Source organism: Chinchilla lanigera, unplaced genomic scaffold, assembly GCF_000276665.1.
Source record: "Chinchilla lanigera isolate Chin_1 unplaced genomic scaffold, ChiLan1.0 scaffold00005, whole genome shotgun sequence".
Taxonomy (NCBI): Eukaryota; Metazoa; Chordata; class Mammalia; order Rodentia; family Chinchillidae; genus Chinchilla; species Chinchilla lanigera.
In genome coordinates this window covers 41985151-42011995 of record NW_004955406.1, presented here as the reverse complement: position 1 = coordinate 42011995, position 26845 = coordinate 41985151, and the positions used below count along the sequence as shown (strand labels likewise).

General features: G+C 44.6%; 1 protein-coding gene across 1 annotated transcript in view; it reads right to left on the bottom strand.

The window, feature by feature from the left end:
* Srgap2 (SLIT-ROBO Rho GTPase activating protein 2) overlaps positions 1–26845 on the bottom strand; it is a 249497-nt gene that overhangs the window by 38736 nt on the left and 183916 nt on the right. Inside the window, exons 8-13 of the mRNA XM_005375386.2 lie at positions 18652–18876; positions 15051–15152; positions 13666–13863; positions 5132–5216; positions 2370–2397; positions 665–689 (exon numbers count right to left, since the gene is read on the bottom strand). Coding sequence (XP_005375443.1) covers positions 665–689; positions 2370–2397; positions 5132–5216; positions 13666–13863; positions 15051–15152; positions 18652–18876 — 663 coding nt within the window. The remainder of the gene's footprint in view (positions 1–664; positions 690–2369; positions 2398–5131; positions 5217–13665; positions 13864–15050; positions 15153–18651; positions 18877–26845) is intronic.

The following is a 26845-nucleotide window of genomic DNA, read 5'->3' as shown; positions in this document are numbered from 1 at the left end:
ACAGCTCCCTGAGATCCCTCCTAATATGGGTAATGAGAGCTGGCGTAAAACAGCCATGAAGCTCATGTGCCAAACTGCAGAGCAAACAGCTCCTGTCTGTCATTTGCAGAGCAGACTCGGCTCTGTTACTAGCACGTGTCAGGGACATATCTAGGATGACCACAATGCAGAAGCGAAGAAAGCTGCAAACTTAAAGCAAGACTATCCTGCCTCGGGGACCAGCCGCTGGGAGTCCCTGCCACATCAGTGCGGATGTGACAGAGGGTGAGGCCTCTTTGTGGTGCTCTGAGCAGCTCTGGCACAATCTGTTCCACTTAAAACAAATGTCGAGTACACAAGAGGGTAAACAGCTAGAGAGAAGAACAGGTCATAAAGACTACGACCATTCCAATCTAAAGTTAAATCAATGACATTACAAAATCTTAACCATACCATGACTGACGGGTACATTTCAAATGCAGACATGAAGTCAGAGATGTCCGCCCTGTCCACAGTGAAGTCCTTAAACGGTTACAGGATGTATTCAGTTTTCATGCCAGGCAGGCTGGCTCCTATGGGACTCTTTTTTTTTTTTTTGTACCAGGAATCGAACTCAGAACCTTGCACTTCCCAGGCAGGCATTATGCTGCTGAGCTATGTCCCTGGCCTCTTACTGGACTCTTACCTGTTTTCTCACGGTTGAGCTACGCCTGTGGTTGATTCCGAGTCAAAGAGGACCAATCCAGGAATAGGAAGGAAAAAGAAAATTGGGACAGAGTGAGACAACTACTCTTAAACCCAGAGGTAAAGCTTTTAATTATGAAAAACAACCTATAGAATGGTTATGAGACAAGTCATATTTTTCAGCTCAGTCCAAGAAATAGCTAAGAGGCCTAATAAGTTACTTCCCAACTGAAGCCCAATAAAGCTTTTCTCTTCATAAAGGCTCAGGGGTCCCTGCTTTTACTGTTACTACTACTTGAAATTTTAATAGGAGGAAACTGGTTTGATTCATAGTAAAATAGATTTGAATTAGACAGTAAAATCTCTGTATGCAAAGAGACTCTTGTAAACACCAAGCAACACTCCCATTTGCTTTCTCCTGGAACTCCTTAGGGAGAAGAGAGGGAGCAATTTATTTAGAGGTAGAGCATCCAGACTGGAAGGAACCTCGGGAGCCTCTCTCAATGCATTTTCAATCTGGGTCTAGCCTCAAAGCGAACCTGACTTGGAGACACAGCAGCCAAAACAAGGTAGTGCTGCTCTGCTTTAAGTGAAGGTAGAGGCCAGGGCCCAGCTGCTGGGCCTTGCTGTCTCCATTGCCAGCCTACTCCTGATGAACCTCTAGAATCCTAGAGCTTCTCAAATCTAATATAGGGTTCCCATCTTCTAGAGAAAGAAATTGGTGTTCTGGGAGTGGAAAGGAGTGGCTCAAAGTCATACAAAGGGAAGGAAACTCAGCTCTTTTCAGTTTTTCTAGAAAATTCTGCAGACATGTGATCACACGTGAAATTGGACTCTACTGCCAGAGGACACATCCCACACAATTCCACTGTCCTGGTTCCCTCTAGTCCTCAAGATTGGTGTATTAATGCGACTTTTGTTGTAATCCACAATGACAAAATGATGAAAGCCAAATGAAGTTATCTCTAAATAATGGGCCTATAATTGTAAATGGCCACATGATTATTGTGTTTGCTGGCAGATATGAGTGGTTGATATAACGGGCTAACACAGGGTCTCTAAGGAGTCCGATCCATTAAAGCTGTTTCTTCAGTTAAATCAGCACATTTTTAGGCATCTGGGAACTGTTGGCTGAATGAATGACTTCCTCTCTGTCAGTTCACATAGAAGCACTGAGACTGGGTGGGAAAGCATTTGGCTGGGTTGGGGAGAGAGGGCAAGAAAGGAAAGGGACTGGGTAGGGACTGGGAGAGCTGTAAACTTGCACATCAGGAAAGGACTCTCCCAAGGCTGTCTGGCAAGACAGTGTGATGTACAACTGCACTATCCAACAACACTCACTCATGAGGAACTGCTGCCTATTCCACACACAGAACCATCTCAGATCAAATGCTATCTCTTGATCTTCATTTTTAATGGGTCAGTGAACTCCCAAAGCCCACACATTGAAGCTAAGGTTAGGTTACCAGGAGCCATATAGGGGCTTTGGCAATCTCTAGGTGCATTTCAGCAAACTCTGTTACCATTTGGAACCAGGTGGGATTAATAAGAATAGAGGAAGGAAGCAACCTCCCCCTATGTCACTCCTTTGCAAACTCATTCAGTGTCTGTACAACTCAACCCCTTGGCTCTTTCCCACTCTGGAATCGATGGACCCCAGGGGTCTCTCTTTATCCCTTCCCGGGACTTCCCCAAACCATACCTACCTGGCCAGACTGCAATCTGTCCGCTGACCTGCAAAGATAAAGGCAAAAAGCATATGTAGACGCAAAGAGGTAAAGAGGGGAGGCCTCCTCCTAGGAATTACCAAGCCCTGCCCATTCCCTTAGGGAGCCATTAGTCAGAATAGAACAGAAGTGACCAAAGCCTTCTTCTGGGCAAGAACATTCTTTGCTGGTTCCCAGGCCACGACTGGTGGTATCCTCAGACCTTACACTTGCCACCTCTGCTTCCTGGTGCGAAACAGGCATGGATGAGAGGGATATGGCAGATCCCACTCTAACAAATTACTAGAAATCTTCCTAGAGAGGAACTTCAGCTCTTGATGTGTCTGCTGGGTCTATGTGTAGCGGTAGGGAAGGCTGGGGAAAGCTTCCTCATTCCTGGGACTATGAATGAACATACAGACTCACATACGGTTGGGGCTGGGAATACCAGTACTACTAGCAAATCATGGTTCTCAGAGAGTCATAACTGGTTTTAAAAAATGAAACTGAACACTTCCAATTCATAAGAAGTATTCTTATGGTTTATTTATTTACTTTTTTATTTTGTCTGAGACGGTCTCACTAGGCAGTTCAGGCTGGCCTTGAACTCAGCGATCCTCCTGCCTCAGCCTCCCAAATGCTGGGATTACAGGCTTGCACCACCATGCCCAGCTCTTATGTGTTTTTAAACGCAGATACATGTATCCATGGGCCATCATGTAACACATGTTGCTTTCTCTGGGTCCATGAAGCACGACCCTGATCAGACCTGCGCCAGATAAACCAGGCACTGAGCTGGACAAGGAAGGAGCAGCTCCCACATCTGTCTCTCAAGCTCCAACTCCAGGACTGGGAGAGGGCAGGGCTTTTCCTTACCTTTAAAGCTTGCTCACTGTTGATTATAGTTCAGCTTACCCTGAGTGACACCATCCCCCACCCTAAAAGCCTCTCCTTACCAAAAGCTTAGCTTTCATCTGCAAAAATAGTATTCTGAGCCATTATTTTCAACATCTGTCCCATTTCCATTCTAGAATATTCATACACATCAATTATCCCTCTGTGGCAAGAACAAGGGTCTCTTGCATTCTGGTGACAAATACACACAGAAGGCAGGGACATGATGCCTGGCACACAGGAAGATTTATAGCTATTTTTTTCTTTTATTGCTGGAACTTGTCATCTTTTGATTAAGGCAATTTGCAGCACGATGAATGGTCAACTTCCATCCCTCTGGAGTACCACATTTGGTGCACATACTTGTGTGAGCAAACCCATTCATACACACATATGCACACATACCCCAGAAGCCCTGCTCCCTGTTTATTTATGGGCTATGCTTAGATTAGCTGACCACCCCTCTTCAAGAGAAAAAAAATCCCAGCTATAACTTGCTTCAAATAGCGCTGGGCTTTCTTTCCTTCAGTTCTCTGTGGAGCAGTCTGATAACCTCAAGAGTAAAGATTTTCTATAAGCAACACTTGCCTCTTCAAAGCCTGGGCCTGTTTAGTCCAAGCCCCTTAGGGGATGGAGAGGAAAGAGACCAGAAGTTACCTAAAGGCTTTCTTCACATTAAAAACAGTCTTAGAAATATGACAGAGGAAGAAGAACCAATCATCTGAAGGAACTATGCAGGGCAGAAGGAAGGCAAGGAAGGTAGGCAGGAGGTTCTGGCATGAAAAAACAGGCTTCAATTCCTGGGCCAATGAGCCAATGAATCTTGCATACTTTTCTATATTCTGCAGTTCATCTGGTGAGCGCTCAAGAATTCATCCTAAAATGGTAGAACTCTATGTACATGCAGGCCTGCCTGTCACTGACCTGGTCCTTGTAGCCTCTCCCTTCACCACCCTCCCATATTTAAAAGAAGAGAGTAGTGTGCAGGGAGGAGAGGCAGGGCATTCAGAGGCATCCTCAACCTGGGAATCCCATTAATCATAGGATGCTGAGAGCTGGGCAGGAAACCTGGGCAAGGTGCCAAACAACCCTGGGGAAGCTTCTCTTTGAGCCTCCACCTTCTGTTTGATGGCTGAGGAGAGAAAGTCCAGAGTGCCAGTCCAGTTCTCTGCCTTGCTGCTTCCCTGGGTCTGGTCAGGATCACCATCTGAGATGATCCAGTCTGTTCAGCACCATGGCCTCAGGATGGCCACAGCAGAGGGGGCTGCCACTTGGAAGGAAGGCAGACCCTTCCAAGCAGGAGGAAATGGAGGCTCGCCCTAGAAGCTGTAGTCAGTGGCAGTCTGTTCGCCACTACTGCATTTGAGGACCCTCTCCCTGCTCAGAGCAGCTGCATGTCTCATCTCAAGGTCCCGCCAGAGAGCTGGGAATTTTTTTTTTTTTTTTTTTTTTTTTTTTTCTCCAGTACCAGGAACCGAACTCACGACCTTGCGCTTGCCAGGCAGGTGCTTTGCCGCTGAGCTAAATCCCCAGCCCCGAGCTGGGAATTTTAACAAGGTGTCTGGAGAGGGAATACCTTGGCGGTCCCTTTGCCCTGTGGACATAGGGAGACGAAGGAGTGGGTGAGGAGTGGCAGCATGCTCCATTTAAACAAACAGGATGCACATTATTGCTTCATTAAGCATTGCCCCATGACTCAAGCAGTCGTCTGGGGCATGTGCTTCCACGTGAAACAGGCTAAGGAAAGAAAACCATTCACAAAACCAGACTGGGTCCACTTGAACGAGGACAGAGGCTCGTGCTCAGCAAGCAAGTTCGGTGGGGCCTCCCCTCACTGCCAGCCTCCGGCAGGGTGACCTCACACTCACTTTCTCCCAGTGTTTTCTGCAAAAGGTCGTGCTTGGCTTGCAACTTGGTGATGAGGTTCCTGCCCTCCAGGTACTCCTTCATTTTCTGTAAGGGCAAAGGAGAAGAGAGGACAATCAGACTGCTGAAGAAAGAAAAATCAAGACACTCAGGCGGTCAATTCCTCTTTTGAGATGTCATCTGGCTTCTGACCCAATTTCTACGGGGTCTGACTTTTTCTTTCTTTGGGTCCTTGAGTATGTGGACAGCTGCTGACTCTCATGGTGGATGATCATCCCGCTCTACGTTTCCCTATAAGCATTAGCCAGGACAAAAAGGAAAAAAAAGACTATCTCCTAAACCCCCTCGTCTCTCCTAAGTTCTCCCAGGACTCAAACTCCTGGAGGGTGGGCAGACTTCCCGGGGCAGCGTCCTTGGGATGAAGATGCACGCTGCTGTTTGGCACTTCCACTGACCTCCTGCCTGCCCTACCCCTTCCAGGACATGTTCTGTCACCCCCCACAGTAGTGGCGATGGCCAGCTCAGCCCTGCCTCAGCTGCAAGCCTGGCACATGTCTGAGCCATATCTCGACCAACCTTTCTTTAAGCTACATGGAGTCTTTATGGAAAGCTAGGAACTCGTGAGTGCTCAGAGGGAGCAGCTGCCAGCTCCTCCTTCCACACACACACACAGTTCCAAACAGAAGAGGAGGATTTGAAAATGCAATGCCACCTGCTCTAACAGTCAAAGTATGATTGCTGTGCTGTACATTCAGATCTGATCTCTGACCTCAGCCCTTATCCGCCCATTAAGAGACTGTTTTACAGGACAATTCAGCAACTCTTCAAAACAATCCTATGAACAGCTATTAGCACTGCACCCATTTTATAGATAAGTACACTGAGGCTTGGCGAGATTAAGTAAGTTGCTCAAAGTCAAATAGTGAGCAGGGGAGTCAACACAGTCAAACACAGGCAGGTTAGCAATACAATATGTGCTCTTCAGCATTATAAATAAAATGTTCTATCCACAATGTTATACATAAAATATTCTCTCCACCACAGTACACAATAGGAGAGATGCAGAACTAAACTTCACAGCACTTAATTCTTTCTACATGAATAGCAATTCAGACTATTTTAGAGTACTTTAGCACAGAGTCTCTCATTTGATGCTGTACAACACATAGGGCAACATCATTATTTCTTTTTCAAAGATGAAGAGATGATTTCAGGAAGAGGGTGTCAGACTGCCAGTTGTTGCAAGCTAGAAAACAATAGTGCTCTGGGCCTTTGGACCCTTACACCATTCTCCACTTTCCCCACAGCCTTTCGGGGAATTTAGCCTGCATCTGCCTTGGTGTCTCCTGATGTGCTGGTTCATCTGCCAGGCCGCAGTCAACTGCTCATGTTAAATGCAGGAAGTCAAATGGTAGTATTTCCCCGAGGGTGACCTTCTAAGCCCTGGACAGCCGTGGGGTCCTTCAGGTCATAAGTGGATAAAACACTTAGGATTACAACAGTTCCATCTTTTAAAATATCCAGACTTTGATATCATCGTTATTACCATGTAGAATTAAGACTGACAGAAAAGGTAAAACTACCTGAGTTAATTTTAGTCTGAACTCTAAATTAAGAGCTTGTGCAGTCTACCCCATTTAAGAGAGAGATGGGGAGAGAGAGAGGGAGCACAGAGACAAAGCTGCGTTCTTTGAGATGCAGTCTCTGGCCCTCCATGCACACACGCATGGTTTGTTGTGTAACTTGCACATCTCTCTGACAGCATTTCCCATACAGTCCTGTCGAGAGGGTTTGTTACTGGTGTGTATTTTTTTCTAGACTGTCTCTTCCCTGAGGCCAGAGACTATGTCATTCATTATGCTTAGAATGGAAAGCATGATACTGGACCCAACAGACAGTAGATACTCAATAAGTGCGTAACGAATGAAGAAATAAACAAGCAGGCTCACCCTTGTGTGTATAGAACCGCCACTAGCAGTTACAAACCAAGCCCCCAATATCCTTATTCGATGTTAAATATAAAACAAACCAGAAACAAACTTCATATTCAATCATTTCTTCTGCCTTACCCAGGACCTGTTCCCTCTGCTCCTTTGTGCTTTTGCAGGAGAACATCTGCATGAAAATAGGCTCTCCTGTCGTGTGTCACCTTTCCCTTCCCATCTGCTCCAGCTGCCAGCTCACCTGCTGTCAGTTTTCTCCGGGTAACATCCTAATCCCCAACCCATGCCTAATTGTGGGCTTGGAATAGTACTCTGAGGCCGAGAGGGGTGAAAAGCCTTCAGGGAACACCCATCACTAAGAGCACAATCCTCAAAGGCCCCTCTGCCGAAGTTTACCCCAGGAGACTCAAGGGTTTTTTCTATGAGGAAAATTTACCAAAAAGCTGTAACCCTCAAAACAAGACCAGATGCAGCCCAAATTCTGAAGGGAGATAGATGCAAATTCCTTTCTCTTACTCGTGTTTCTACTTGTGAGTCCAGAAACCATTTTTTCATTCATGTTCACTGCTCACTAGTTAACTCCGGCTGTCATTCCTCAAACCATTAAAATAAATAATCTGATAAAGAGCAATGATGGATTACCTTTTCGGGTTCCATTAAATCCTGAAGGATCAAAACTGTGTCAAGATATGACCTGCATCCCTAATACTGGCGTGTGCACAATGGCTGGGCTTTTCTACCTGGTGGACGTGCAAAGCACAGCTTGTCATTGATCACCTCCCACCAAAGCTGGCACTCATCTGTGGGGGAGAAGCTGGGTATAAATAGCCGTGCCTCTATCAGCAGACTGAGTTAGAAAGGCTCAGTTGCTGCAGAACAGACTACCAGAGAACGAGCCAAGGTGGCTGAAGGGAAAGGAGCAATAGGTAGCCTTTTGATGACTTCTGGAGAGCAGGGGGCCAGGACAGGAGCTGTTTGTATCTCAAAAATCTCTTCCTTGGCAAGTTCCTAAAACACACCCGTGCCTCCTGCCCCAGCCTTTATAATCAGTATCATCAAAACTGAAAATTTTTTTACAAAAGGTAGGAAGGGAGGCAAACTATCTATTAGGTATTTGATTTCTTTTTTTGCATTGTGAAATTCCAATTCTATTTTTATGGTCTCATTAATTTATCCCTTAATAATTCCTAACAGGGACTGTCAGCAATGAGGTTCATTTATCAGAATGTATGAACATCATAATTTTTCTTTCTTAGCACTCTGTCACTGACAGATATTTTTGCTGCAGTAAAATGAAAATGCTTGAGTTGGTATATTCTAGTCCTATCACTTATTAACTCTTCTAACCTTGGGCAATTCACTTAACCTACTGGAGTCTTGGCTTTTCCAACAGAAAAAGTCACAATGTTATTGAAAGGTCAGAAGGCTAACAATATGACCGTCAGCACTGAGGCTGGCACACAGCACTTACTCAGAAAGTGTTCCTTACACTTGAACCAACTGCCTGCCTGCTGTCACCTTAAAAAAATTCCTTCCCTAAACTTTGCTATGTACTAATATATAAGCAAGCTAAATCAAAGCAGAAGGATTCAGGCCTTAAAAAAAAGTATGAGACATAGAACATTTTCCAAATTTCATTTAAAAAAACCTTTGCCCTTGAAGTATGTGTTTGCCATGGGGTTAGGAATTACAGGACTTTGCTTATGCACTGGTCTTAGTCTGTGTGAACCCAAGCCTGCAGCAAGGGGGTGGGGTGGGAAGAGTGACAGGGCCTCCTCAGCCCCCTGCGCACAGAGACACAGATGTCATTATCGTGCCTGCTTCCCCACCATCCAGGCACACTGACACTTCCCCTCCTCCCTGTCAATTTTTCAAGCAGGAAACAGCTGTTAGACAGAATACATAATAGAGTAAACCTTAAGTGGAGCACATCTCCCCAGTTTAATGGGCAGGGTAGGGACATTCACTCATTTGTACCTGCTTAGCACACATTTACCAGGGCCCATAAGATATTAAGATGAAGAAAGATCTCAGACTACAAATCCCAAATCCTGCCACAGTGGCCAGGCACCATCTCCTCTCCTGTTATCTTACCCAAAACTGTTCCTAAGAATCCACCTGTACCCCAAACAAGAATCCCACACTCCAATGCTCTATACTAGGAAATACTAGGAGAAACGCCAGTCTAACAAAGCTCTGCTAACTCTTGGCTGAACAATGAGCACTACTGCCCAATGACCCTCCATATAAAGGAGTACAAAGGAATTCTGAGGAGGGAGATATTTTTGAACTAACATAAAGATCATGTTTAAAACAAATTAAGTGACAAAAGTAAGGCAAGGCACAGTATGAGTGGTATACTTCCATTTGTCCTATTCTATTTCATTCTATTTCTAATGTAATTTCTCCTATTAAAGGGAACTTACTGATACATCTGTTGTTGCCTATGCATACAATGTCTCTGGAAGGACACAAAAGAAACTAGTTTTGTGTCTGGCAGTGGGAGGAGAAGTGGGGTCAGGGATACAAAAATGCTTGACTTTTTCCTAAAAGTCCTCTTGAAATCTTTGCAATCTTTTATAAAAACTATTTTTAAGAAGCACAATAAAAAAGGCAGAAAAGTAGATGTTGCTGAATGATGTGTTCTAGAAGATGAACGACAGGCATAAAGCCAAGGAGATCATTTACGGCAAGAAAGAGGGAAAGTTGCTGAGCTGTTCCTGAACCTTGTCCTTGAGCTCCGCTGGCAGGAATGCTTAACCTGTGGCCCCAGACAACCCCTCTTCACTTGGAGTGGCTCAGGCAAGCCTTTGGTCAGACATGCCTTTGAAGGAAAGCCTGCAGCCACAGAGCAGGGATCCAGAGTTCCTGCTTTAGCTGTTGCCGAACACCTTGGCCAACCTATCTACCCTCTTTGGATATGTCCGTTTTTAATCTTTCAAATGAGAAACTTGGATTAGTTTTTGTGTATTTTTTTGGACAGGGCCTCACAGACAATGTGTAACGTAGCTCAGGCTGGTCCCTAATGTGTGACCTTCCTACCTTAGCTCCTAAGTGCTGAGATTACAGGGGTGTGCCATATAGCTTTAAAAATCCCGTCATTATCTCCGCAAGACTCCTGTAAGCAACTGACCTCTATGGGCCATGCTTCAAATTTCTAATGATATCACCTGGCAGATTAATCTGATGACAGCCATGAGTGATCAGAAAACTGTCCCATCAGTTCTTCTGGTCATTAGGCATACTATTGAGAAATCAAGCCATGATAAGGGGCCTTTCCCAAACTTTCCAAATGAAAGGAGCCTCTAGGGCTGTGGTGGCAAATCTTTTAGAGCTTTCAATGATACAAACAGCCCACTGTGGCACGCGTGTCATAGGTTCAACACCACTGCTCTAGGATGTGCTACTCTATTTTTGAAGTGAGAAGAAAAATAAAGAGGGCAACATCTGCAGAAGCAACGGAGGACTACGTGTGGTTTGGCAAGCCTTACAAGTAGTCCCTCAGTTTAACATGGGGACCTCTTGTTAAATGTCCATTTCACTATCCAAAACAAGCCCTTTTATCATGAAATGAATTATCTCATCCACTTAGGCACCATTTGTGAAAAATGATGAGCTCTTGTCCTGTAAATCTGTTACAGGACAAGCCTAGACAGAAAACATTCCTGTTAGCTAAGGAAATTTGCACACAATTTTGACAAGTGGCACCATGGCCACAAAAGACAGGAAATGAGTTAAAGGACATAGTGCATTCAGCTAGAAAGTGAAAGGACTTCAGAGGTCACCAGCTTGAATAGGGTCATTCCTGTTTCTGTTAAAGGTCAATGCTGAAAATTGATGTTATAGGTTCATTTAAGCCAAAGGTAATTCTGACAAAGACCTTCTGAAATACAGTTTTGTGTCCAAAATGTTTTACTTAACTTAAAGATAGAAATCTTCTGAAATGTAACAAGATGGGTCATTTATATCTAAGAAGCCCAGAGAGGCTTAGCCAAACAGCCCTATTATTAAAAGCCTAGAGAGTATCCAACAAGCTCCTTCAATAATGAAGCTAAGGCAAAAGTATAGTCAAGAAATTCTCTAACATGCAGCTCAGGTTTTCGCATGCCTGCATGCCCTGCACACGCCACTCCTCCCTCAAGGAACAATATTCTCCTCAGTCCGCTGCCCAGCTCACTCATCCTTCAAGATCAAGTACAAAATCACCTGTGTGCGCTGCTGCCCTGGTGCCACTTGTGGCTGCCACTCATGCACATGTGTATGCATGCATTACATTTCCTTATATTTATTATAAAAATCAATCCATTATTACTGCTTAGAAATACCTAAAATAAAACTGAAAGCTCTTCCTTTATATGCCCAACCCCATAATCCCCTCTTCATTTCTTATTCTCAACACCCCTAGTTTGTAACACGTGTCTGGGAGACAGTAAGCCCACAATAAATGATCAGTGAATAACTTAGTAATGATTAATGAGTAATGATGATCATGGTTCTTAGTGTAAAGCAGGATAAATTTGAGTCATCTGTAGGAAAATGAATAGATCTTCAGACTATCATGCTAAAAAAATCATAGAAGGCTAAATATCACATGGCTTCTCTAATATGTGAAACTCAAAATATAAATACTTTAAAGAGCAAGACAAAAAAGAGATGATAGGAAATAGAGAGGTGAAATCCGTGCAAGTGGGAAGGGCACCTGAGAAAGGAAGGCAAGGGGTGGGTAGGAGAAAGAGAAGTAAAAGATGCCATACATATGTATCAATTCTCCAAGCTGAGTGCAATTATTAGGTATCACAAACATATATTAAGTATAAAAATGATGATGGCGAAAATAAAGTTTCAGTGTGTGTTTACTGACTGACTGGCTGACTGTGGTACTGAGGATTGACCCCAGGGTAAAGGTGCTCACTCTGAGCCATATCCCGGCACCTCTTACCCTTTAAAATTTTTTATTTTCAGACAGGGTCTGGCTCAGTTGACCAGGCTGGCTTTCAATCTATGATCCTCCTGGTCCTGAGTGGCTGGAATTACAGGTGTGTACCACCAATGCCTACCTAATTTTCAGCATTTATGAAAATTATGAACCACACAATGTGTTAAGTATTTTATAAAAATGACTGAATATGCCAAAATGTCACTCCATTATTTATGTAGATTTTAGTATTTTACTCATGCATTTGCTTTACAAATATTACAATTAAATGACTTTACATTATATACAACAGATACAATATACAATTTTTGGTAATAAAATTATAAATACATATTGTATATATATTTGTATATGCACAGAAAGGACATATATCCTAATACCATTATATCTCTAGGTGGTAGGATTATGGATGATTTTTTTTCTTCTAAGTTTTACATAATGAGTATGCTTTTTTTTTTTTGAGACAGGGTCTCACTATGTAACTCCAGGCTGGCCTTGAACTCACTTTCAGCCCAGACCAGCCTCTAACTTGCGACAATCCTCCTGCCTCAGCTTCCCTAGGGCTGGGGTTACAGGTATACACCGCCATGCCCAACACTGAACGTGATTTTCTTGTACGACAAGTTTTGAAATGTTTTAGAAGATAATACTCTTAAATCACTCTTTCAACAGTCTTCTCCAGGATTTAAAAAAAGAACCCCGAAGAATTCTGAACTTAAGTAATTAAAAAACAGATTTAAGAGAAAATTCACAAATCATTAGTGTTCTTAATGCAGAAAGGGCAATGTTCAAAGAATTAAACGAACTGTTCCAGTCGAAGGAAAAATTCAATTTATTGCATGCAGACTGTGCTTCTTGACTGAAAAACAAGTTAATTCATTTCATTCAGAATCAGTATGCATATTCACTGGCTATATTTCATCTCACATCTGCAAACTTAATTTTTCCTTTCTTGGTCATCTGAACATCAGGAAATAAATTTTAGTTCAGGCAATAAATCCTATTTGGCAAGATCAAAATAACTTAATTATTAAAAAGCAGTACCAAAGACCAGCTAACAACCTTCCAAAGGACTAGTAGCATGACTTTAAAATAAGTGGGCCCATCTGTCTAAGAGAGACTGGAGATACATGAATAACAAAGTATGCTCTCAAATTCTCTGCAAAACAACAATGCTGTACATTATGGGTCCCTTTAAGTTTTAAGAATAATTATTAAAAGTATCTTCCCAAAAATGCAAGTTATAAAACAATGTCATCAGATTACCTAAAAGAGACACAACTTTTGAAAACAAGGTATTTGTTAGCCAAGAGATTCTGATGTAGCTCCCAAGAACCAAGCAATGACGTCCCCACTCACGAGGCCCTGTGCCTGAGAAAGAGGCTTTCAAATGAAAGCCTAGTAGCTGCTTAAAAATTCTTTTAAACAGAAAACCTTCTTAGTAGGATACTTGGGAGCAACCTTTAGGGAGTCCCTGTTAGACACATACGACTTGCAGATGCTGCCGCCTTAAGTATGGAAATAGGCTCCTAGTATGCTCAGATTCAAACCTAGGATACTCAGTCCTTTCAGACATTTGACCAGACTCTGAGTTCTAAACCTCCTTTGGGGACCAGCGTGTCTGCTGAGGTTCTTTAAAGGCCATGGAGTCTCTTACCGTGAAGTAAAACTGCTCTGTCTCTTGCTGGTTGGCTCTCCTCTTAGCGATGCTGGGCTTGCTCATGAAGGTTTCCGAGACAGTCGACTTGACGGATTCCATGGAGTTGCTGTACTGGAAGCAGTCAGACACATCAAAGTCTTCAACAGTCACAATGTCCTGGATGGTCTGCAGGGTAGCCTCCATTGTCTTCTTTACCTACAACCACAAGAGCAAACCTAATGCATGACAGGCAATCTGCAAAATAGTGAGTGGTGGAGAAGCTTGGGGAAGTGGGAGAGAGAGTAGGATGTGATGGAGGGAGGATGTCAGCAGAGGAGCCAGCTCTGCCTCCCTTAGACAGTGCTAGATGAGGGCTATGACTCACATGGCCTTACACACAACTCTCTAGTGAGGACCAAAAATCCACCCCCCCTTTGGGCTATTTACTTGACTTAGCTCTTTAACGTAGGGTTTACTTTTAAAATTTAGTATTAGTTCTTCATTATAATGGAAGAGCTAAGGAAATCTGAATAAAACAAATTCAAATTAACCCTTCTGTGCAAAGAGCCGGTTAAAAGGTGGGATGGGCAGGCAGGCTGGTGCATGCCTGTATCCCAGCTACTCACAAGGCTGCAGCAGGAGGATCAAAAGTTTAAAGGTGCCATGGGCAACTTAACAAAACCCTGTCTCAAAAAGAAAATAAACAAGGGCTAGGGATGTCTAGTGGTAGAGCACTTGTCTAGCACGGGGGAGGGGTGTAATTACCCTGAAAAAAAAATCCCCAGATTCTGTTCCATGACCTTCAACAAAACAATGAATTTGTTTTGCTACCAGGAGATAAACTGGTCCATCCCTAGTCCTTCCTGATATCCTGGGAAAAGTAAGACTGAGATATAAGAAAAGAAGCCATCTGAGCTCAACAGAAAGTGGGATCATCAATCAAGCTGTCCTTTTAAACTGGTTGTGGAAAGAAAAATGTACTAGGGCCCAGAAGAGAGTCACCCTTTCCTCAGAGGATGGAGATGTTTGAAGTGTCAGAGTCAATGGTCTGCATTTGTTTGAAAATGCTGGAAAAAAGGCAGGCATGAGGGGTAGTTTCAGACACAATACTGTCCACACAGCTGCCAAATGCCATTCTGATTAAATGTGTAGAGAGGAAAAAAAAGCTTTTTGCAAAAGCTTAAAATAGAATAAAACCTTTGGCAACACAAGAGCAACTTCCTGGAGTTCAAGGGCAGGATGTAGCTAGGGGAAAGTCCAAGTCGACATTTGGCTAGGAAGTGTCTGCAGCAGCCCGGACATTCTCTGCATGCTCCTTCCACCTGCTGCCACATGGGCAGCAGCAGCAAGTTCCATGGGGAACCTCAGAGGGTAGCTCTGAGCCCCCCAGGCAGAACACTCACCTCTTCGTTCTCAATCTTCAGAGTGGATAAGCGAGACTGGAGTTGTTGGCATCTCTGCACCAGCTCACTCTGGACAGGCTGCTGGGCACAGAGCTGGGAAGCCTGGCAGAAGAAAGCAACTCCAGGTCAGTAAAAGGATACAACTTTTCTGGCGATTCCACGGCTAATAAAACTGCTCATATGCAAGGTGCAACACTTGCAATGGAAACAAAATCCAAAGCCAACATGTGGACTGAACAGCACATAAAACAAGTGGGGAGGAGGGTCTGTGTACAAAGACCAGGTTTCTCTCTCAGGGAGCCAGCTTCAGGCTGGTGGGGGGCAGGGGCAGGTCTCCTCAGAAGGCTGGGGGGAGGCGGCTGCAGGAGAGCGCCTCAGGCAGCTCCGCTCCAAACACAAAGCTTTGGCACAGTGAGGATTTCCTGCCCAAGAGCCCAGTGGCCACCTCTGCAGCCCTTCCCTTCTCCCACTTTACACTGGAGTGAAAGCAGGAAAGAAGTGGGTCAGGAGGCTAACTTGCTGCCATTGGTAGCCAGCATGTGTTTATAAATCCAGGCCATGCATAAGAACTCCAGCGCAGTGAGAGAGAATGTGAAGCCGGGAACACGATCACTGGTTTATGATAGAAGGCCCCAGAGGGCATGGAATCTGGCAAAGCCTAGCATTTCCAAAGAGCTATCATTTTACTCCTGGCCTCCACGAGCTCTGTGTGGGTGCAAAGTTTCCTCCACTTTACAACCTGTCTTCCTCCTGGCATTGTTGCCAAATGGATTTCCCCTCTGTGAAGGGACAGCTGATCTACTGGCTCCATGGGGTGGAGCTATGGGATGAGGTTACCCACTATCTCCAGGACTGATGAAGAGTAGGCTGGGAGAGTTGGGAAGCAGGACTTCTGTGTGGGCAGCTCCTGTCACTTTGCTACTACAGGTCTTTTAGTTCTTGTTTGAAGAGACATCTGGGTAGAACTAGACACCTCTAAGGAAGGAGTAGGCTCATTTACATGCTCACAGACTGTTTTCTTGCTTGAAAGACAGAACTTCTCTTCAAATGGAGGGGCTGGGACTTGACCTTTTCCTCCACTGGCTTTTAAGCTCCCAACTGGTCTGACCTCTTCCCTGGCCAAGAGGCTGGCCCAAGCCAGCTCTCAGATCTGAAGGGAGCTGACTTCATTCTGGCTCTGGGATAAGGAGACACAATGGAGAAAGCTCGGTGGCCAGAGAGGGTTAGTGCCAAGAGTGCAAAACTCTGCTGCCTGATGTCACCAGTCAAGCATCCTGAGCCCCACAAGCCTCTGGGGGCACCAAAAATGAAGCCAGGCACCACCTCCCCATACATCTGAGAGCACTTGGCATTAGTTCATGTGACGAGGGCCCAAGAACCAGTCAGTGTGGGGCCTCAGCCAATTTTAGGGCTTTAAGTCAGAACATCACCCCAAATTTGACCCTAGTTCAAGGACTTGCAGGCAGTTCCTTCCTGCTGCCTCCATTTGACAGAAAACCCACACCAATGAGGATAAGTTGGTTGCAGGGACCAAGGATGGTCTTCTCTCTCATCTCCTTTTATTTTCCACTCTTATGAAGACTAGGTAAGAATGGGGACTCTCTGCCAGGCTCAGCCATTGATCAGCTCTATCACAAAAAAGTGCTCAGGCAGAAGAATGAGCTATTGATTTTTAAAGTCACCCAGACCTAGCAGGGAGAAAAAACCACCTCCACGCCTGTTCCTTTAAGCAGCAGCAGAGCTGCTGATGCATGCTTTGGCAGTGATCCTGTACCAGGGTACAAGGTAATGCATTCCAGCTGTGCTCTGGAGTATGGAAATGTGGTTCTGACAGGGCTGGGAGGGGGCCCAAGTACCCAGCATCTGGATTTCCCCTTTATGGAGACAAGCTGTTTGGTTCAGAAGGCAACTCAGTCAACACCAGAAAATGTATCACTCCACTCAGCTCGTCCGCAAGTTCCACCGATTCTTGGGAAGGAATCCCAGTGGCAGCTGGAGAAGGGGCTTGGAAGGCAAGTTTGACCAGAAGCCAGAGCAGGTGAGGAATGGAGCTCCCTGGGGGTTGGTGACACTCCTCCCTCAACTGTAACTGCACACGCTGTCATCTCACCTCCCCATCTGTTCAGACGCTGAAATCTCCTAAGCTACAGCAATGGAAACACACTGCAAGGGTTTGGTTTTCCCCAGGAAGGAGAGGAAAGAAATTATCCCCATGTTTTTGTCTTTAGGATAGAACTGTCCCACTCTCCATGGTGGCCTACTGATGACAGCAAATCTTCTGCTTACATTGCTACAGTTGTCATTCTGGAGCAGCGCTTTCTAAAGTGTCTGAATGCTATTCCTAGGGAAGCACTCTTTGCTGCTGTTTAGTTCCCTTGAATCTAGACTCCTTTGGTAATTGTGATTTGAGAGTCCTTTGGGATAGCCCCCACCCGCCCACTGCACTACTCAGGCCACGTGCTTTGGACAGATCTGTGACCCTGGCATAACCCAGTAAGGCAGTGGGTACCCAGCTGCAATGACCAGCTCAGAGACAAACATCACCCAAACAAACATCACCCAAATAAAACCAGTGAAACGCAGTGAGACCTTTCCAGCAGCTCTGAAGAGGGAGCTAGATACTCTTTCCACTGGACTTCAACTGAAAGGGAGACACAGCTGGAAACACAGCCACCCTGCCCCACAGAAAGGCCTATCTGAGAATAGAGGGAGGATAAGCAAGTGTTGGTATAGTTCCTGCTTCACTTTCGACTATGCCTGAAGGTCCATTTTGATCTTTTCTGTAATGTAAGCCTATACACCCTCTCTTTCTAATTTGGTAGGTGAAATGGTACCTATAGGAATGAGGTTTACGCTGATTTGGATGCACAACCACTTGAAGTGGAACCAAAATATTCAGAGTAATGGAAACTATGGAGCTTCTTTCCTCTCAGTTCAGTTCATGCAGGCCTTTCTTGTTTCAGTTATTGGGGTTGAGGAATCTGTAACAAGGCCCTGGTGTTCATGCTACCCTGTCTAAGCAACCAGCATCATGCCTCCTTGGAGATGGCATCTTAGCATCTGTCCTTTCTGGAGGAACCCATTCTGGTTTGTTTAATACCTACATTAAACTAGCTCCTTCATCAGTCTTATAAAACCAGAAGAGATCCTTCTGAACTCTGCCAAATGTTAACAGATGACATCATTCCTCTGTTTAGCTCCCCCTCCCCAGCCTCTGGGCCTGGCTCCACTTCAGCTCTCCCTTCTTCCAGCCATACCACTGCAGGCACCCCTTCCCTCACTTTCCTCTCACCACTGAGCTGTGAGTAGTTTTTAGACACACCAGCTGTTCCTTTTGGCTGCCCCTCCCTGCGCCTTCTTCTCTTTCCCAACCTCAGCTCCCTCACTCTCCAGATTGTAAGCTTCCTGAGGGCTCCAATTCTCAGAATCCATAGCCAGGCCTGGAGGGCAGCAGGCTGCCAGTGGCTGTTTGCTGAATGAGAGAAATGTGCCTCCCCACCCGACAGGAAGCCCTCAGAAGAACGCAATCTCTGTGCAGTGAAGCTACACACAAGAGCACTCAAGTTCATTTGGGGGAGCAAGAATATGGGCAGGGCCTCACCATATCCCCCATATGGGGCTGGAATTCAAACTTCATTGGGGGGCAGAAGACGTTGTTGTACATCTCCATGAGGCGCTGCTTGTCACTGGTGGCATCCAAGTTTTCTACCGCATTCTCAATGGCATCCAGACCCTCATGCTTTGACTGTTCCAGATTTAACTCAGCAGACAGGAAGGTGCGCAGGGCCCGGTTCAGGCTAGCATGGTAGCCTAGGTCACAACACTGCTGTGGGAAGGAGAAGGCACATGAGCACACCATAGACAGCCCCAAGGCTTAAAAGAAAGGGGTGGTCTCCACGGTAGATCTGACCACATTCATGCAACTGGCCATGCTGCAGAAAGGTGGACTTCTGAGATCTGGGTGAAATTTCACAATGGACTGTTAGGTCAACACTTATGGAAGAGGACCCATAACAGCCTAAAGGTATGATTTAATCAAGCTCTGTACAGTGCTATTCCATAAATATGAGAAGGGTTGAGAATTTTCTTTTATTTTCAGGTTTACCTGGTGACGCCATTTATGACAAAATGCAATCATAACATTACAGCCTGCCATTCCCTAAGGGTCACTGTAGCTCAGACACTACATACCAGCCACACCAGGCCATTTCAGGAGCCAGGGATCAAAAATGCAGAGTGCTGCAACAGTAGTTAATTTATACAAACCCTGCTCTGGATAGAAGAAGAAGGAAAGAATGGAGGCTGAATCCATGGGTCACCAACCCCACTGCCTCCTAGAACAGCACTGGGCTGCAGAACGGTAAGTTGGGGCCAAAGCTCCCCTTACACAAACAGCATGAATAACACCAAAATTTTAAATGTGTTCCTGGGGAAGCTGGGCCTGGTGGCATACGCCTGTAATCCCAGCACTCGGGAGGCTGAGGCAGGAGGATCGTTGCGAGTTCAAGACCAGCTTGTGCTACAAAGTGAGCTCAAGGCCAGCCTGAACTGTATAGCAAGACCCTGTCTCAGAAAGACCAATAAATAAATAAATAAATGTGTTCCTGGGGAAATTCATATTATAAAATGGATTTTGATTTTCTACAGCAAATGTGAAAAAAAGACAAAAGGAAGGAAGGAAGGAAGGAAGGAAGGAAGGAAGGAAGGAAGGAAGGAAGGAAGGAAGGAAAGAAGGAAGAAAGGAAATGATATAAGAGAAGCAACTGTATTTAAAAAAAAAAAAAACACACCAACCCTGGAGGCAGAGCAAAGTAACCCGAACATATTCCTATGACAGCAAAATGAACAGATTTGGCCAGGCTGGTGGTTCTCAAGCAGAAGCTCAGAGCTCTGAATTTCTGGGCCAGACCCAGGCTGCCCTTAAGAAGGCAGTGGAAGTCCAGCCCAAGTAGCAGAATATGGAGCTCCTATCTCTCTCTCAACCAAGACATTTTTCTATGTAAGATACTAGGGTTCTAACTGAAGAACAAATTCTTCTGTTAGAGCAAAATTTTGAAAATCCTTGGGTTAAATGTGAACCCTAAGCCTTTTCTCAGCAATGGCATTCTGCAACTCTATGGCAACATTCCCTACCCCTCCTAAAGGACCCAGAGATCCAAATTCTTTGGCCATCCATTATCCTCTTAATTGCTTAGCAGTGTTTCAGTCCAGATCCTGAGAAGAAACAGCAGAGCAGAATCTATGGCTACAGTAAGGCCATCTGCCTGATTGTCACTTCATCGCATAAGCAAGCATCAAATTAACTCTCCCTTAGCTTTTCCCTCCCATCATGATCACACTGGGAACAGCCACTACTGGGGAAGAAAAAACACCCAACAGACCTCCTCCTTCTAGGCATCTGACGAGAAACTCTGTGATAGAGCACCCGTTGGGCTGGGTTCTGGGTTCAGTGCCAAAAGGCTCTGGCAGGTGCCTAGCTTCCGCTGAATAACAGCAGTCACAGCTTAACTATAGCCAGAGGATGGAAAGATATTAAATTCAGTTGGGAAGGAAAAGCAAATGGAAGCTAGACAAAAGCGGCTGATTGTGAGACTGCACGTGCACCCTCCTCCAGAGATGCCACTGAACTAGCCAGGCTGCCCTTGAACCCGTAAGGCTTCCTGCCTGGCTTGCTCTAGACCCCATGATGAATTCTACATCTAAAGTCTCATGAACACAAGTAACGCTGCCTGCATTGTGTATGTGAGGGAGACCTGGAGGGAGCAGGATGCCCTTCAGGAACCTTTAGTACTTTTGGAAACTCCCTTTCCTCTCCACTTTCACTACCCCTACCTTAATGCATACCCTTACCTTATGCCACTGCGGTTTGCTTTGTCTTCAAATGTGGCTTTCATTATGTCCTTGATTAAAAGAAACCTGAGATTCACCTCTCTCCCGCCACCATTAGGGTTAAAGTCCCACTTCTCTCAGTTTGGAAGGGCAGAGAAATGCTCCATTCTCTGAGTATATTTAGTATAAGCCAGACAGTGTACTAAGTGTAGTATGTACATTTTACATTTTTTTTTCATTCTACATTTTTAATTCTCATAAGTACTCCAATAAAGTCAGTACTCTCTTAATTTTCCAGACTAGAAAGCTGAGGCTCAGTGAAGGTAACTAATTTGAGGAAAGTCAAACAGGCAGAGTCAGTTGTGATCTGTGTGCAGTCTGCCCACTCAATATGATCTCCCTCCTATGGCCTCTTCTGCTCCAATCCAATGACATACTCTGTTCAGAGCAGAGCGCCAGAAAAGCACAGGTCTCTAATCAACTGTGTGACCATAAATAAGCTACTTAATCCCTCTCCCTCAAATAGGGACACTGCCAGCCTCACAGACAGCTGTGAGGCTGATACCAGGCAACACATTTACACATATTTAACACCGGTTAGACATCTAACAAAGACCAATCGTCACCCCCAAATCCACTGACCTCTATCCTACAGCTCCTAGCTGTTCTTTCCAGAAATTTGCCTCACTCCTCTCATCTGTTGGGACTGGACCTAATCTTCAACATATTAACCAAATTCCCAGCTTCTGGGAAACGAGCCTCCACTCAGAATCATGCTCATCCTCAGCTCTCCTGTGACACAGGATCCCACTCTCCCTGTCCCTGCCCCAGTTCTGTGCCTTGCCATTTCATATCACCCCAACCAGAATATGAGCTCCTTGGGAGCTTGGCCAGTATCTGATGCTTGTTTCTGTCCCTCCCCATTAGGTCTTGCTCATAGTAGGTATTTAATGAAGCTCAGCTGACTAAAGCCACAAGAAAATAGCCTCTCAGAAAGCAATCTACATGGGCTGAATTACTGACCTAAGTCAGGCAGGTAGATGCAGCCCTGAAGCTTTTGTTTTGCTCACTGCAAGTGCTTTGAGGAAAGCAGGGAGCTTTCCAGGGGCCACAGCACCGACCCTATTTTATGACCATCCTGTAGCAGTGAATGGGGATCTTACAATGTTCCCCAAGCTTTCCTATGTCTCCAGCTAACCCAGGAGATTTGGAATAGGTTTTCAAGATCCTTGGCTATCTACATACCTGCAGAAATTGAGACTAGCAGAGAAGCAATATCTGGCAAAGTCAGATAAATGAGATTTGAACATTTCGCCCTATTCCACAGAGACTCCCAAGAGTAGAGGCAGCACATTAGTTATTTTGCTTACACTGGGGACAAAGCATGTGTTCCATGGCTTCTGATGAGTTCTGTGACCACCCTGGGCTCCCCTGGCCATCTCTGGGTTATATAAATGTTTGATGAAAACCCTCTCAGGGGAAATCAAATTTTTATAAGAATTTAATGACAGCCCATCTAGATGTGTGATAACTTGTGTTGATAGTTCATTAACCCTTTTCCGGCTGATATCCTCACTTAGAGACCTGTGAAGAAAAATGGGTGTTTCGTAATACCCACTTCAAGGTGATATGGAAGAGAAAAGTAAGTACACTTAATAAATTTCCTAAAGGGGAAGCCAAGGTCCCTCATGCCTGACTTGGGTACACAGGGTGTCATAAACACAGCCTGTGTACATGACGCAACATTCCAGCCATGCACAGACGCACTGCTCTTCATTTATCCACCTGCTCCCAGACTGAGAGAGCCACAGGAATACAGGGGAGGAAAATTACACTCCAGGGAGCCTAGAGTTTGTAGACACTATCAAGTGAGTTCAGAATGTCTTCTTGGCCTGAAGTCAAGATTTTCCTGGTGTGTGTCAGGTGATCATGTGGCTTCTTAGTCCAAGTTTAAATCTTGTATGTTAGTATAAAAAGAAATTAGAGACTAGGCCTTGTGTCCATGTAATGGTATCTACAGAAATAACTTCCTGTCCACTTACCCTCAATACTTTAAATATGCATAGAGCTTCAGACTCCTAGGAAAGAGGCAAAAATGCCATATACAACACAGATGACAATGGACTGGAATAAGCAAGCAGATGTGGCAAGATCGGGACACCAATATCCCAGGCTCTGCACTGCTGCTTTAACTGTTGGTCCATTACCAAAGCACATGTGGAGTCCTTTTTATTGCATAGAACAGCAAGAAGAAGAAGAAACTAATGATACATGCAAATAACCTGGAGGAAGCACAAAAACATGCGGAGCAACATAAATGAACCACAAGAAATGTATATATTGTATTACCCATCTTTATGAAGTTCTACAATAGGCAGCACTAATCTCTGGTGAAAAGTCTCTGTAGTGGCTGCCAGGGGGCAGGGCACTGACTGGGAAGAGACAAGAAAAGTTTTCCAGGGCAATGAGAATATATCTTTCATCAAAGTATTTATTCTGTATCTTGATAAATATGTAGGTTACAAGGGCACAGAAATCTGTCAAAACTCTTGAAACTGCAACACTCAAGTTTAGTTCTTATATGTAAATTACACAGCAAAAGAATACTAAATAGCAAAGTCAGATAAATTTAGAATCTAGAATATTAAATGGCACAAAATGAAAATAAAATCTTGGCTTATGGAATCATCTTCTTCTTTCTAGACTTTTTCTTCCCCCAAAAAACATACTATGTGCTAAGCTATATATGAACCACTGGGGGCTACTAAGGCCAAGTAAGTCCTCATTCTTGCCTTGCTGGAGCTCAAACAGAAGACCAAGAGACCATCCTCTATTCTTAGTTCTGAGGCTCTCAACTCATAGTAGGAAATATTCTCTCTCTTTCTCCTTCTCCCTCTCTCTCTCCCTCTCTTTCTCTCTCTCACACATACCACCACCACAATAGGTATACAAACATGCATGTATACACCTACCATAAAAGTGTCACAAAATAAAACTTAAAACATACTAGTTTGATACATCCTAATATTTTCTTTCCTATTTGAGTATAGTTATTAAAAAAGAGGTTGAACTCATAAATGAAATTTCATGGCTCCCTGAATGGATTATGAACCAGTTTGAAAAACCTAGGGTCTATAAATATTTCTCAGACAAAACTATTACAATTTGTACCCTTGATGCTAAGCATTTCACCTCCCCAAATATTCACTAAATATTTAGAGCTGAGTAGTATTAGCTTTTTCTAAAGAGAGGAATTAATTTGTCCTCATCCTATAAAAAAACTAAACAAAACAAACAACAAGCAAAATAAATAAGATACAACCAAAACAGAGCAGCAAAGAAAGAGCATGCTCACTGCCCCTGTGGCTTGGAGAGCTGCCACTCTGGACTGGCCCACAGTCCCCAGCCCCATGCCCTGCTGAGTGCTAAGGAGGCTGCTGTCTTCTTTTTCAGTAGCACTTCAACCACATCCTGTGAAGTGAGGCTCTTAGCAGCCCTTCTTCTTCTTTAATACAATGAAAATAAGGTACAAAATAGCTTTTTAAGGGCTGAGGAGAGGGGAGGGGAATGGGGGAAAAGACAAATCAAGATATATTATGTACAGGTACAAATTCCCAATGATGAATGTGATCAATATGCATGTCAAATAGGTATCAATTTTAAAAAGATTAAAAAAGCTTCTTATACTAATTTTAAAACACATGCTCATCCCTGGTGAAGGGTCTAAGGATTACATAAGTTGTGACGAACACAGCAGTGGACCCTAGCTTCCCCTGGTGAGACAGCAGGAAAACTGCCTGGGGAAAAAGTAAGAAAGACAACACATGGGTGGAAGATGAGCGGCACCCTGCATGTTTGACTTTTTTTTAAACAAGTGTTAGATAAATAGCAGAAATTGAGCCTAAGAAAGAAGTGATTCTCTTCCATGGATGGAGAACAGGCCTTTTTCCCAACAGAGAGGAACTGTTGTGCTGAGCAGGAGAAAGGATCTTGTTTGGGGCTTTGAACTCCACTGAGGGACAATGTTCTGACTGGCATCAACAGCAGCAAGAACAAAGATGTGTCTGAACGGGGACTTGGGTTCCACTTACCCAGCGAGACAATAACACTTGGGGGCATGAGAGGGCAGGACCTACTGAATCAAAGCTCTGCATCTGAAAGGAGACAGGAATCTGTACTTCAGTAAAGTTCCCCAAGCAACTCTGATGTGGGGCAGATTTAAGCATCAGGGTTCTAGTCCTGGGCTTTAGTCTGCAGGGGGCAGAGGAGTGGGAAAGAAAGCAAAGTTTCAGAACAGTGCAGTGACAAGCCTTGGTAACTCAGCTTATACACAACAGTGAGTCTTAGATCACTAGGGCTGTGAAGTGTGGCCGGTTTGCTTATAGAGAAACCAAGGCAGGCACAAATACAAGCACATGCAGTCTGACCAGAAGTTTGAAAAGCCCAGCTGCTGCTACCACCACTGCCAACGACCTGGGGCAAGCGCCAGGCTCAGACAGGATGCTGAGATACATGTGAGGTCCTTGAGAGTGGGGGCCAATGCTCCCTGAGCTGGCTCCAGACTCTTCACCTTGTTGACAGGAGGGTTACACTTTAGCTTAGAACTGGCTTAGGAATTGGGCCAGACTAGGATCTCTATGTCTGAAGAAAAGCAACAGGCAAAGGAGGGCCAAGCCCAAGACTGTTCCATGAAGATAAGACAAAAAGCTGTCCTGGTTCCAGGCAAAACACACCTACCTACTAACCTGCTTCTCTCAAGAAGTCACCTTTGTGCCACACCTAAACAAGAATGGGCCAGACGTTAGCAGCATCTGGACACCTTCTCGACTGGACCCTAATTAGAAGTGCACTGCAAAACTATAGCCTTGCACATCTGGACCACTAACTTCTTCATCTACAAATTGGAGACAACACTGCTTATCCATAAGGGTGATATGATAGTCAAACAAGAAACTCCTGAGAAACACTATTGGCTATATACATATAGCAAAAAGTATGGTACCCTAACTCCAGCTCTTATCATTTCACTGTCCAAGCTGCTGAGTAAGGGAGTATTTCTTGGCAGACAGATGAGCAGAGCAAGTATGAGCATAGGTTTAGTAATCAGACCTTGGTGCCCACTTTGCCTGTCATTTATGAGTTCTGGGTAAGTCATCTAAACTCTCTGCATGTTAGCCAATAAAAGCAAAGATAATGTCTTCTTTCCAGGACTGTGGTGAGGAGTGAATGAGACAAAGGGTGATGTTTCACCTGGTACTGATACACAGTAAGTCCCTCAGTAGCGATCAAGAGGGATCTCGGCCACCCTCTCTGTAAATTGTGCTCTAACTGCCCTAGATGCCTGGACACCAGACATGGGGAATGGGTGAGTGTAACTCTGAATCCAGGAAAGAGATGTCCATGGCCCCCTGGCTCTTAGCACTTACATCAATCAGGTCAGACAGGTCGTGGATGTAGTACTTGAAGACAGATGCATTGGTTGCCTCCAAAGCCAGCAAATACTCATTCCGGGCTTTAATGGCCTTCAGCTTGTTCTCAGTGTACTTGGCTTGGCGCTGAAAAGGAAACAGAAATTCACTTTTACTTTTTTTTTTTTTTTTTTAGGGGAGATTGTTCTCTGAGAGAGGAAAGTACAGTTCATCCAAGGACCACAACTGTGCTGCTACTCCCCATGCGAATCTGCTTTAAATTGGGTTCTAATTCTGATTAATGAGTCAAGGGCATAATGTAGATCAACTTAGGAAAGGTTAATGAGGCTCCCTACTTCACATGCGTGCCCCACTTTGATTCCATCTTCAAATACTGTTCTTCATCCTTGCACTGCCACCCTGGAGGAGGTGCACTACCTCTGCCTGCCCCAAACCCTTGACTCCTAAAGCCAAACACGAGGTCTAGAGTCCTACAGACACACACACACACACACACACACACACACACACACACACACACACACACACACATTATGC